This window comes from Podarcis melisellensis (assembly GCF_964234715.1).
Source record: "Podarcis melisellensis genome assembly, chromosome: 14".
In the NCBI taxonomy this organism is placed as follows: Eukaryota; Metazoa; Chordata; class Lepidosauria; order Squamata; family Lacertidae; genus Podarcis; species Podarcis melisellensis.
Genome location: NC_138546.1, coordinates 21,913,432 through 21,927,961, shown reverse-complemented (window position 1 = coordinate 21,927,961; position 14,530 = coordinate 21,913,432). Strand labels below are relative to the sequence as shown.

The following is a 14,530-nucleotide window of genomic DNA, read 5'->3' as shown; positions in this document are numbered from 1 at the left end:
AATGTAGGGGAAATATGTGAAACAAAGTTAAACTATATGTATTTGGCACGTTTAGTCAGGAAATCAAATCATGCGCTGAAACGTCAATAAAAAACAGAAGACGTTTCATTACTGGTTACAGCCATCTTTTTTCAAAAGGGCAAAAAACCCAAACCCACCCTGCTTTCAGGAAAAGAACTTTAAAGTTTAAACATTAGTTAGTTTTTTAATCTTTTTCACCCAGAATCAAACAGCTTTTCTGCCACCCACAGCTCCTGTCTCATACTCCAGCCCATCAATATGTTAAAAGTAGATTTTGCCACCTACCATCTTCTTGATGGACGTGCCAATCACAACACCTGCCAGTCCTTCCTTTGCCCCCTTACCAGTTTCAAACCCCCGTACTCGTTCTCCCCCCCCCCCAGTATCATTAATTAACAAACAGCAACATATATTTCTCTGTCCCCCTTTTATCCCAACTATGTTTGCCAACTGCACCGTTTTTCATCATACAGCAGCCTCGAGAAATCTCCGTAATGTACGGAATATTCAAAGCACACACAGTGAGAGCTTTGATTTATTAATTTATTTTTAAAGGCTACAGAAGGAGAAATGCCACACGCCTGGAACATTTGAAACAGACTTGCCTAAGAGAGACAGTGGTGCACAGTGGTCGGACTAGGACCTAGGAGACCAGGGTTCAAATTCCCACTTGGCCATGAAGCTCACTGGATGACCTTGGGCCAGTCACTGCTCTCAGCCTAGCCTACCTCACCGGGTTGTTGTGGGGATTAAAGGAGGATGACGAGAACTCTGCAAGATACCTTGAGCTCCCTGGAGAAAAGTGAGGTATAAATGCAACAGTAAATAAATAAATGGGGCTATCAGCCTAGCAGCAAGGAAGGAAAGAAATTCTCCAGGTAAATCCTTCTACCAGTCAAACAGTCATAGCATCCCCCAAATAATCTTGAGACCTGTTATTTGGTGAGGACACTGAGATATTCAATACTAGAGCTCCCCAGCCTTCCAGATGTGATGACCTGCAAGTGGGACTGAACAGTCAGAAAGGGAAGGGAACCTTCTTTTAGGTGTGAAATTGACATGTGAAATAGACTTAGCTGCCCCAACTCTAGTGACAAGTGAGCAATCCCCAACCCTCTTTAACAACCAAATGATACTTCCCTTAAATAAATTTCTTGAACTTCTCACATACTGTTGCTTTTCAGCCGATGTGCTGAAAGCACCATGGTTACTTTTTTAAAATAAAAAAAAGAGGAAAGAGAAAAGGAAAGAGAGGAAGAGACAGAACAGGACAGATATAAAAGTAAAGGGACCCCTGACCATTAGGTCCAGTTGTGACCAACTCTGGGGTTGCGGCACTCATCTTGCTTTATTGGCCGAGGGAGCCGGTGTACAGCTTCCAGGTCATGTGGCCAGCATGACTAAGCCGCTTCTGGCAAACCAGAGCAGCGCACGGAAACGCCGTTTACCTTCCCGCTGGAGCGGTACCTATTTATCTACTTGAACTGATGTGCTTTCAAACTGCTAGGTTGGCAGGAGCAGGGACCGAGCAATGGGAGCTCACCCCGTCGCGGGGATTCGAACCACTGACCTTCTGATCGGCAAGTCCTAGGCTCTGTGGTTTAACCCACAGCGCCACCTGCGTCCCTACAGGACAGATATAATAAATAATTAAAATGGATCCTTATAATGCAGAAAGGGGTAAAAGCAGGGGGCTGGAGCTGAGCAGGTTGGAAACTGCTGTCCATCCCAGCCAAGTTTTCCATCAACAAGCTAAATTTTGTGGACCCTTAAGAATGTTGTGAAATGGAGACCTGGCCTGCAATTCCACACCTGTTAGTCCATGGGCTAAAAGCCTCTTACAGGGTCGCCATGGATTAGACGTCTGTAACAGGCTGCCAGGATTAACATGATTAAGAGCTGCGATTGGGGCAAGAGAGATTGTATGTGTTTGGAAGAGGACGGGAAACGATTCCAAGCGAGAGTGAGGTGGGGTTTGGGTGGTCCTGCAAGAGAGAATGCACGAGCAATGGCAAGATGAAATCCAATCGCCATACAGGAAGCTTTCGCAAGGCTCAAGACAAATCCTTAAGAAAATAGAAAAGAATCCGGGAACGAGAATCGGGTTACCGCTGAAACTACAACTGGCATATTACCAATGCATGTATGCTTCATGATTGACAGACGTTCTTCTGGATGTCAAGTGCTGGGGGTGCTATCTTCGTGTACTTCAAACCTCCTGGGATTTGCAGAGTGAGTGCATGCCCCCAGGGATTGTTCCATCTTGCTTATAATTTTGTCTTTTCTTTTCTTTTTGCAGAAAAGAAAGCTAAATCAACTGGAAAAGGCAGGTCTGCATTAGGGGGTGCTGCTTGAAGCACTGAGCTCTAAAGCTTTAAATTGCCAATTTTAGGAGCACGTGAGTTGCTCAGGTAAATCACATAGGAAGCTGGTTTATACTGAATCAGACCCATTGCTCCAGCTAGTTCACTAGCAGCAAGGACTATCCAGGATCTCAGATATCAATCTTCTCCTAGTTCCATCCGGAGATTTTGGGGACTGAACTTTCTACTTGAAAAGCAGGTGCTCTACCGCTGTGCTACAGCCTTTGCCCTGTCACACTAGCTCTGTGGTGTTCCAAAGCATGCCTTTGCACGTGCACAGGTACCTGGAGGATGGGGTAGTGGAAAGGTTGTGCATCTCACAGTATCATGGCCACATAAGTCAAGCAAGGTGTGTGCTTCAGTGCCCCTGCCCAGGTCTACCATTAGGAAGACAGGAAACTAGGAAGACAGGAAGTCCGGCCATAGGTCCATTTGGCCCAGTGCTGTTGACATGGACTGGCAATAGCTCCCCAGAGATTTCAGACAGATGGGAGATGGACCTTCTGCATGCAAAAGCTTTCCCCATTCACTCCTCTGTCACTTCCATATCATTTAGGGAGTATAGCTCAGTGATAGAGCACTAGCTCTGCATGCAGAATTGCCCAGGTTAAATTCTCCAACTTCCTCCTCCTTAGTCTCACCATGGCCCTTGTAGAACAGGAAGGAAGAGGAGGACAGGGGCAAAACTAGAATGAATTGGCTCTGCCTCTCATTGGCTCTGACCCTGCCTACTGTTTGGGCCCCATGCCTTCTGCCCTATCAGTTCCAGTGGGCACCAGGCACCATTAAAGGCAGCTGAAAAAGTGTGTGAAACAGCTACTTGTGCAGAAGTACAAATGCCTTCCAGACTGTTGTTCGTTCGCTTGTTGTTTTGTACTACTGTTGTTATTGTTGTTAATAGTATTATTAACATTTTGAGTTACGAATCACTTTTCATATAAATTGCAAGACAATCCAAAAGTTCAACCTGCGCAGAAGTATCGAACATATTTTGATTTTGTTCCTCTGGATACAACTGAAGAGGATGGCCTTACATTGCGTGGAGATTCATTTTTCATGCACGGAAACCCATGCGCCAATATATGAGCGAACATGTGCATGTTTGGGCATGAAAAAGCAACATGTTACATTTGTGAAAGCAGGAAACAGGATCCTCAACTTTTCAAACCTCCACATGCACAGAATATCTGTGCACAAAGTCACAATCAACCCATCTGAATCTTTTTAAAATATCCGGTTCGCGTTTATTTCCCTGGGGGACCTCTATTATATTTCAGTTCCAGCTAGAGAAGATAAATGGCGATCCCTTTCTGGTTTGGCAGGGCTAAAGAGTAAAGATGCAATACTTTAGAACCAGCCTACCATTCCCACTCCTAGACTGTCTTCCTTGCAGTAGCCTGGCTTAAGAGCTGGATCCTGCATTATCACCAGACCATCACATTCTTCAACTCTGAAATCAATTCTGTCTCCCTCTAGCTCTGCATTTATTTATTTATTTCCCATCCTAATGCAACCCCCGACTATTCAAATTGTCAGCTACCGCATTTCTATTTTTGCTATCCTTGCCTCTCATTTTCTTAGCAAGAATGAAAAGCAGAAGAGAAAGGAAGGGGGTGGAAGGGAAGCAGCAGAATTTTTTAATCTCCTTTGTTTCATTACAGTTGGATTCACAAGTGCTTCTCGGAAGCCCTCAAACCTGGGCTCCGCACATCTGTTTGTCAATTGGGCCTGTTAATTCCAGGCATGCCATGAAAGAACAGCTAACAAGCCAACGATACGTGACGCTTGCAGCTCTCGTTGAAACACAAAACCCTCTTCTCCAGCCTATTGCTGTCAATTTTGATGGACAGGATTCCCACCACAATTCAGAATGTGCTTTCCTACAACAAGCTAATTTGGACATGATGAAACTTAGACTACCATTAGCTCTTTTTAAAGCTCCAGGAATCTGAGCAGGTCTATCACTATCAGACAGGCACCTTCACTGCCTTCTAAAACATTGTTTGTGTAGGCAACCCTACCCAGGCATGAAAATTCATTATGTATATCTGACAATTAAAAACTGTGGATTATATCTATAGATCATTTCATGACATTGCTTGTTTTAAAATGTTTTAAACTTGAGTTTGATCTTATCTGGATTCAGCTTCTGCTTACTGGTTCTCACTCAGTCCATTATTACCAAAATCAGAATTCGACGCAGTACTTCCACTGCCGCACCTGGAGATGTACAGGTGAAACAGAGCTGTGTGTCATCAGCATACTGACAGCACCTAGCAGTTTCATATAGGTGTCAAACAACATGCAGGAGCTCCAGAAGGGGCTGTTGAAATAGGACTTAAATCACCATGAAGCAGTGCTACTCTGTCCCAGTTCAGACAGGGAAATAACACAGTTTGATGATATTGAAAGCCACTTCCTGAGATATTTCCTTTCCAAACTCTTTCAAAGCACAGTGGTCTCAATTTCTCATAAATTATTTGCTCCCACTTGTCTTCTCTCATTTTTTTTAAATTAGCTTCTGAAAATACTTACAACATAGAATCTGCATATACCTCCCCTCTCCCAGAAATATTTGACTGCCAGGAGGAGTGCAGAGAGAAGAAACACCATGGTGCATCTACAGCAACACAAGTGGATGCCCCCATCTGCCCCAGCTGCAACAAAACATGTCTCTCTATATCGGTCTAAAAACAGCCACAGCAGGCGTTGCAACCTTCCAACAGTTTGACTTTATCCCCCAAAGTGCACTACTCTGTTGTTTCCTGAGACAAACAAATGCCACACACACACACAACAAATTATACAGTAAAATATTTACCAGGTTTGTATATGAATTTATACAGCAGTACCTCGGGTTAAGTACTTAATTCGTTCCGGAGGTCGTCCTTAACCTGAAACTGTTCTTAACCTGAAGCACCACTTTAGCTAATGGGGCCTCCTGCTGCCGCCGCGCCGCTGGAGCACAATTTCTGTTCTCATCCTGAAGCAAAGTTCTTAACCTGAAGCACTATTTCTGGGTTAGCGGAGTCTGTAACCTGAAGCGTATGTAACCTGAGGTACCACTGTATTTGGTTATATCAATTAAGTATCTTCTACTCTCTGTCTTAACAGACTGTCTCGCAGTGAGCCATGGGTAGCTTATGACAAACATACAACATTGTCCTTCAAATGTGTACCATACATTTTCAAAATTGCATTAGATGCTTCCAAAGTTTTTTCCGTAGGAGCCATGCTCCATAGTCTATCCTGCCATGCTTCTAGCTATTTTCCAATATTGTTCTACAAGATTTCTAGCTGCAGACATAACAGGAGAAAAGAATCTTAAGGAAGAACATTTTGGCTTAAAAGGGGTTTTATTGGGGACTCTCTGAATTAACTTTGAATACCATTCCAATCCAAACAATGAATTTGCTTTGCTTGGTGTCTACTGACAACTCTAACAGATGCTCTAGCTGTGACCACTGGTTCCTAAATCTTGGAATGATTCTTCCCTGGCCATCCACCTAAGTGGCCTCCAATGTTTTGAGGCCAATCTTGAACCCAACAGACATTTCAGGGACACTTCTCTTTTCTTTTTAAAATTATGTATTGGCAACATGGTAGGCCTGCTGTTACAACCCATCTTAGATCAGGCTGCAACCCAGTTCTAGGCCCCGATCCAGAAACTGAAGACCAAAGACCTACATTCGCTATAGATCAAGTGTGGGGAATCTTTTGCTCCTCCAGGGGCTGCTGAACTACAACTCTCATCATTCCTGGTTGTTATGGCCACGTTTGCTGGAGGGCTGAGGGGAGTTGTAGTTTAGCAACATCTGAAGGGCCAAAGATAACCCACACCTGATCTATACTGAAACAGCTTTGCTGCACTTTGTATCTGGGAGACATCACCAATTCCTCTGAAGGAGCCTGCTCTGTCATAGCCTGTTCTTAAGAGACATATTGACTCTCCTCACATCAGCATTTTGTCCAGTCTTCTTGAAGGCCTCATTTGGAATATATCACTTCAAAAAGCAAGAACAAACAACAGCAACAACCCTTCCGCTTATTTTAGTTTTGGCTGTTCTGCTCAGCTGGTTGTGTCCCAAAATACATCCCAACAAACTGGAGGTGGGGTGAGGGTTAAGCTGCAGATTTCTTCTTTTAAAAATCATTTTATTACCCTGATTATCTTGGATTGACTCTGTATTTCCAGAGAATAAGAATGTATCTGCAAAGCGTTAACAGTATAAATACATGGCTCTGGAAATTTATTATTATTATTATTATTATTATTATTATTATTATTATTATTATTATTAAAATAATTCATTTTAAAAAAACAACAACCCATAGTGTAGCTTTGGAGAATCTGGCCATCTTGAAGAATTGTCAATGGTATGCCAAAGCCACATTTGGGGAACTCTCAGTTGTTACAGGGAAATTTCCTGGACTGACCCTGTGATGTGGGCTTTCTGGAAAAGTCTGAATTAAAAAAAATTCCGCCGCAAATTAGGGCAATCTGCATGGGGTAATTTTCAGTCACCATCAGAAATTTATCTGATGCCCTCGAGGAGTGTTTCCCAACCTTGGTTCTCCAGCTGTTTTTGGACTACAATTCCCATCAGCCCTGGCCACTGTTCTTGCTAGGTAGGAATGATGGGAGTTGTAGTTCAAAAACAGCTGGAGACCCAAGGTTGGGAAACACTGCTAGAGAGTGATCTCATCTGGCATGTTGATCTTACTTGCATTTTAACAAACAAAGCTAAAAACTTTTGAAACTGCCGAGTTTGTCTGATACCACATTTTCAAATTGGCATCCGTTAATTGTTACTAATAAACTCATGAAATGGAAATTTTCCCATTGAAGAATAGAGCCCTGGAAAAATGTTCCACCTTTTCTGCTCCACAATAATCCATTTCTACCCAGGGGTCTGGAAGGAAAATAAAGTGCACAATCTTGCAACACCAGAAACAGCACACACCCTCCATGCGTGATCATTCTTGACTCCCCCTATCTACCCACTCCGATTCATGTTTGTGAGATGAAGCATAAAAAAAAAAATTGGAAGAAGCAATGAGAGGCCATGCCTGCCTCTGCAAAAGGCACAGAGGCAGTCTTGCCGCAAAAGAAGGCGAGGTACTTCAGAAAGGAGACTTTGGAGGAGTTTGGATTTGATATCCCGCTTTATCACTACCTGAAGGAGTCTCAAAGCGGCTAATATTCTCCTTCCCCTTCCTCCCCCACAACAAACACCCTGTGAGGTGAATGGGGCCGAGAGACTTCAAAGAAGTGTGACTAGCCCAAGGTCACCCAGCAACTGCATGTGGAGGAGTGGAGACACGAACCCTGTTCACCAGATTACGAGTCTACTGCTCTTAACCACTACACCACACTGGCTCAAAATTACACAACAAGAGCCCCATGGAATCAGGAGAAAGGGTCCCCATCTAGATCACAGTGGTCAACCAAATGCCCCAATGGGAAGCCCACTAACACAAGCTCCCTCTCCCCACTTGTGATGTCCAGCAGAGACATACTATCTCCAACAGTAGAGGGAGTGCACAGCCATCATGGAAACACATGCCACGTCTGCTCAGAATGAAGGTGCTGGAGACAAAAGCTGGGTTGGCCAACATTTACTCAACAGGTCCAAGAGGTCCCCAAGTACAACCAAGAGCCTATTCTATCGCCTGATCTCACCTATATATGAGCAGCTTTCGTGATCCCTTCCGTCCAATGGTAGATTGAGTTACAGCACCCTACCACTTCCTTGCATCCTTAATTCCGCCCCACAACTGCCCATAATGACATGAGGTGACTGGCAGCTGTCAAAGTTCAAAGAGGCTTTCTGTTGCTGCTAACCAGCTAATTGGCTGTTTCAGCAATCTCCATTGAAGGCGTGCCGTCAGTGCCGTACAGCTGATTGTGCATGGAAGAGTCAAAGGGGCTTCCTTCAATCACTGGTGAACTGAATGGTGGTTACAGGTAACCTCTCCTATTTGCAGGAAGTGGTTTGGATTGAAACAACACCAAAAAACGCTCTTTAGCAAGTGGACTCATATTGCTTGCTGCAAATGGAGCATTCTCTCTCTACAGACACGTATCTTCCAATATGTCATTGGAAGGGAAGATGCAAAGGCTGAAACAACAGATAACTACAGGAAATCCACAAGACATGTTTGGCAGCTTACCTCGTAATGGTAGTCCATGCAGGTCAGATCTCTCCAGCAACGATCCCCTCGGATTTTGATCAAACCCTGTCAAAGAAAGGGGGGGGCAGAAAAGTGAGGTTCTTTTTAGCATCACAATTCAGATGAGAATTTAAAAGCCATATTTATTAAAAGGTGTTAAAAGGTATTTCCAAAATCTGGATCCTTCCTTTCAATGGACTTCCAGCATTTGGTAATGAAAATACAACTAAAAACCAGGAAGGTTGGGGGTTAATTAAACACCCACAACACATGCAAAGACTATGAACACTGAGTGCTCCTACAATTCCTGAGCACACAAGTTTTCCCAAAAATATTTTGGTTCAAAAGCAAAGCAAATGGTGCATATGGCATTTTTCACAATATATCAATAACAATAAGCTAGTGGTGATGTGCTGTTTGCACACATCGTTTTGTGTGCATTGCCTCCTAACATAATTTTTATATAACACCACTATGCCCTTTGCTCTGCACATTTCTTTGGCTGGAGTACTGATTTGCAAAAATCGAAGTAGTGTGTATTTCAAATGAGAGCCAAGTTTCAGCACACATATTGTTTTGGAAAGTGTGAATTAGGTAGGTTTGCATTTTTTAAAAAAGCTTTACGAAGTAGGTAAGTATGTTAATAACTTATGTTATGCTAATTCACAGCTGCTATGGAGTTTATTGCTGGAATGATATTGTGTATAATGTAATATTGCTGCTTAGTATGTATTCATTATGTACAGTTGTACCTTGGATGTCGAACAGATTCCATTCCAGAAGTCCGTTCGACTTCCAAAACGTTCGGAAACCAAGGTGTGGCTTCTGATTGGCTGTGTGAAGCTCCTGCAGCCAATTGGAAGCCGCAGAACCCACACCGGACATTTGGGTTCCAAGGAACATTCGTAAACCGGAACATGCTGTGGGTTTGCAGCATTCGGGAGCCAAAACATTCGACTTGCAAGGCGTTAGACTTCCAAAGGTTTGACTGTACAGTGGTACCACTGGTTGTGAATGGGATCCGTTCCAGAGGTCCGGCTGGATTCCAAGGTTTCTGCACCCGAGGATCACTGTTCTACGCATGCACGTGGCGGTAGACCACTTCTGAGCATACGGAGAAACACGGTCTGAAACATCCAGGTTTGTCGCTTTGGTAACGTGAAGTTTACATAACCAGAGGGTTACGTAAGCCGAGGTGCTACTGTATTATGTATTTTTTTTATTATGATGTATTGCTTTTTATTATGAATTGCATCTATATAACTGATTTTCTTTTCATTGCAATTCCTGAATTGCAGAGGGTTGCACTAGATGACCCTTGGGTCCCTTCCAATTCTACTATTCTATGATTCTATGGTATTGTATGGCTATTATGTCTCAATATATTTCAGTATGTTCAGTGCTGGGTGTAAACCATCTTGCGTTCTTCTGACAAAGTACAGTGCAGACGTTAATAGACAGATATGTGACATACAGAAATAAAATAATAAAAAGTAACATGCAGGCTGAACAAATTTCTCCTGCACCTCTAATCTGAACAGAAATGAGAAGGATGCTGAAAGGCCTCTCCCTGTTCTGGGTCTGAGAGTGCCGGAACTGCAGCACCCCAGATTTGAGAGATCACATCGTGTTTTTAGAACAATTGGAGAGGGAAAGAAGGCAAAGAGAGGTGTGCAGGAGAGCAGTCCTGCTTCTCCCTCAGGTTACAAAAAGGTCAGCAGGTAAAAGAAAAAAGTTTGCAGCACTACAATGGAAGAGGGAGAGGTCCACCAATTTAAAGGTTGGCAGTAATCTCAGGATTGAATTTCGCGGCCTCAAAGCCAGGACTGAAGACAAAGGAGGGGGCGGGAGGGGAGAAGCCAGCCGTGCCAAGCAAGAAAGATGCCGTCCAAAGAACAAACCTGGAAGCAGGAAAGGTGTATTTGGAAGCCTCAAGGTATGTGGGACTAGAGCACCCACCTTTGATGTGTGCTTCAGCAGGACATCCTGATTAAGATCTCACAATAATATCTCAACCAAAGGAGGCTTCGCTAGTCAAAAGGATGTTCCGGACACCTGTGGCTCTGCTTTCTGGTGGTACATTTAATGACTACCTTCTCCTACTCCCCCAATAAGGTGGTCCATTGTCTTATGTAATTAAATAAAAGATGGGAAGGGAGACGGACATCAGGCTTGGGAAGAGCAATGAGACTGTTGGAAGATCTGTGTCGGGAAAGCAAGTGAGAGGAAATGTGAGGGTGCTATCCAGAGAAACTGAAGCAACATGAAGAAGAAGAAGATGACTTTGGATTTGATATCCAGCTTTATCACTACCCTAAGGAGTCTCAAAGCAGCTAACATTTTCCTTTCCTCCCCCACAACAAACACTCTGTGAGGTGAGTAGGGCTGAGAGACTTCAGAGAAGTGTGACTAGCCCAGGGTCACCCAGCAGCTGCATGTGGAGGAGCGGAGACGCGAACCCGGTTCACCAGATTACGAGTCTACCGCTCTTAACCACTACACCACATGAGAGGTAAAAGTACAGAATTTATGGCTCGATGAGTCTCTTCAATATCAAACAGGGACAAAGATACAGTATAAGGAGCAGGAGGAGCAGTTAAATTCCTAGATGGTGGAATATCATTTTTAAAGACTCAGCCCTATGTCACTGAATAATTATACTTTCAGACAAATTCTCAAGATCTACAGATGTTAATATTTTAGTGAAATATGTACTAGTCCTTTGGAACCTAGCAGAGGGACCATCTAACCAGCTTCCATGGTGGCTAAACGTCTATTGCTTCCTAAGAAGAGCCTGCTGGATCAGTCCAGAGGCCCACGTCGTCCAGCATCCTGTTCTCACAGTGGCCTGTGGGAAACCAGCAAGCACAGTCCGAGTACAAGAGTGCTCTGCCCTCCTGCAGTTTCCAGAACAGGATTCTTTGGGGGAAGCCACGACTGTTGAAAGTTGTACCATGCTACCCACCCACCCACCCATGGTCAGCGGTCAACCATGTTGGGAGCTGTAGTCCAACAACATCTGAAGGGCAACAGCCCCTCCCAACCCTGATGTACAGGGAGGTAACAAAAGAAACAGGGAACATGAGAGACTCCATGGTGTCCAACCTGTAGGATATTTGGTTCCCCCTCAACAGAAAACATTTAAAATACTACAAAGGGAAAAGGAGCCATCCCTGAGAGCCAGTGTGGTGTAATGGTTAGAATGCTAGGCTAGGATGTGGGAGGCCAGGGTTGGAATTCCCCTGCAGCCATATAGCTCAGTGGGTGAACCTGTGCCAGCCTAACCTACCCTGCAGGGTTGTTGTGAGGATAAAACAGGGAGTGAAGAGCCATGCACACCACTTTGAGCTCCTTGGAGGAAAAGGTGGGAAATAAAGGTAATTAAAAAAAGAAAGAAAGAAAGAAAGCTTAGAGAGAATGGGAGGCTCGTTGGGCCTGCTGCTGTTGTTGTTTTTATGTGAAGCCACAGAAGCGATAAAGTTACAGGTTGGGTTTCGCGTCAACTGCTTGACATTTCAATAGCCTGTTTGGACTGCAGCCACCTAATCGACTGCAGGGCCACACCCTTCCCTCTCCCAACCACCGACTTCTCACTTAAGCCAAAGAACCTTATGCAAAAGCCGGCTAGGAACAATGCAGCCCTTTGCTGTGAACCTGGGAGCTGTTTTGCCTGGGATTCAAATAGGCCAGGTAGGCAAACGGGCTTTGCAAATCAGACCGCTCGCCAGCCGGCGGACAGTTAGGCCGCACCCAGCCCAGGCTGACAAACTGCTTCACAGGGGAAAAGACAGCTCACTTCTGAAAACTTGTTGAATAACATCATTTGGGTGTCCACAGCACACTGCACATGCAAAATCCTCCATAATCCCATAAGGTAGATTGTTCAAAGTAATTTTTTAAAATAAAAATAACAACTGATGCACCGCTCTATATCACAGTTTCTAAGCGGTGCACGGTAAGGATATATTTAAAAACCACAGAAAATCATTTTGGCGAAGTTCGTAGCTTAGTAGCAGAGCAGCCGCTTGGCATGCAGAATCACAGAAATGAAATATGGGTTTTGTCTGTGCTGTGCACAAAACGCTATAGAAATAAATATCACGCAGTTGTGAGAAGGAAGGGAAGGGGAGAGAACAGGCAAAGCTGACAAGGAGCTGACAGCTCAGTAAGAAATGAACCAACTCCTTCCTTCCAGTGTTCTGGCCAATGTGTGTAAAGCAGGGGTGGGAACCACAAGCCCGGGGACCAAATCTACACCCCCTTGCCACAGAGGCTGTCTGGGCCTCCAAAACGGAGGCTGGCAAACACTGAAACAAAGGCTTCCCAAACCAAAGTAAATGCCTACCACCCTTATTGTTTACTGGAGCAGTTACAGAGCTTCACTTATGCTCTTTCCACAATTCTGACAATTGCCCTGTGAGGCAGGTCAATTGCAGACGAAGGGCTCAGAGTGTGTAGCTTGAATAAGGCCACCCACCGAGGCAACAGCAGAGGTCACAGCTGGTTCTGAGCACAGCCTCTTCTCCACTGTCCTTCTCCAGAGACCAGCCAAAGACTGTTAACTCTGGAAGGGAAAAGTGTTTGAAGAGCTAAAGGGCATGTACTATTTCATATAAGGACAGGAGAAGAACCCGCTGGATCAGGCCAGTGGCTCATCTTGTCCAGAATCCTCTTCACAATGGCCAACCAGCTCTGGGGAAACCTGCAAGCTGGATGTGAGCGCAACACCATACTGCCCACCTGAAATGACTAGCGACTTGTATTCATTGACTTGTTGTTGTTGTTTAGTCATTTAGTCGTGCCCGACTCTTCATGACCCCATGGACCAGAGCATGCCAGGCACTCCTGTCTTCCATTTTGTCAAATTCATATTAGTAGCTTCGAGAACACTGTCCAGCCATCTCGTCCTCTGTCGTCCCCTTCTCCTTGTGCCCTCCATCTTTCCCAACATCAGGGTCTTTTCCAGGGAGTCTTCTCCTCTCATGAGGTGGCCAAAGTATTGGAGCCTCAGCTTCAGGATCTGTCCTTCCAGTGAGCACTCAGGGCTGATTTCCTTCAGAATGCATAGGTTTGATCTTCTTGCAGTCCATGGGACTCTCAAGAGTCTCCTCCAGCACCATAATTCAAAAGCATCAATTCTTCAGCGATCAGCCTTCTTTATGGTCCAGCTCTCACTTCCATACATCACTACTGGGAATACCATGGCTTTAACTATACGGACCTTTGTTGGCAAGGTGATGTCTCTGCTGTTTCATTGACTTAATACCGCTGATAGTGGAGGCAGGAGATAACCATTGTGGCTAGCAGCTCTTCATAGACTTCTCCTCCCTGAATTTGCCTAATCCTCTTTTGAAGCCATTCAAGTTGGTCGCCACTACTGCCTCTTGTGGGAGTGAGTTCCATAGATTAACTCCTATGACATGGGAAGAAACACTTTCTCTCACCCATCCTGAACTCTCGCAACAATCCACAGACCAATCCTCCACAACATTTCGCCATGGACCAAACAAATCTTTTTTCAAATCAGCTCTCTGTTTATCCCGATTATGTTAGAAAACTTCCAGTTCTTTGATCCCAACCCCTCAGTACAAGGAATCTGGAAACTACTGCAATAAAAAGGTGTGGTTCCTTATTAACCGTACCCCGGTTCCTTATTAGTTTTTGTTTATGGAAGAACTGGCTCTGGTAACTCGGTGGTAAAAGTGTCAAGGAGCATGTTGACCAGCTGGGTCTCACTTACTGGGAAAATGCTGCATTTAAAATATATTAATCCTCCCCAGTTTTGTTTTATTGTTATTTTTTATTGGCCCTTTTTGAAGTCCCTCACTATGATAAATAAAATTTTATAAACTTCTATCATGTTGCCTCTTACTCTCCTTTTCTCTAAACTAAAAAGTCCCCAAAGTTGTGACCTTTCCTCATAAGGGAGTCACTCCAGCCTCTTGATCATTTAATATATATTTTGGAGAACT

General features: G+C 44.3%; 1 protein-coding gene across 1 annotated transcript in view; it reads right to left on the bottom strand.

The window, feature by feature from the left end:
• LMF1 (lipase maturation factor 1) overlaps positions 1–14,530 on the bottom strand; it is a 150,481-nt gene that overhangs the window by 84,105 nt on the left and 51,846 nt on the right. Inside the window, exon 5 of the mRNA XM_081887507.1 lies at positions 8,559–8,624. Coding sequence (XP_081743633.1) covers positions 8,559–8,624 — 66 coding nt within the window. The remainder of the gene's footprint in view (positions 1–8,558; positions 8,625–14,530) is intronic.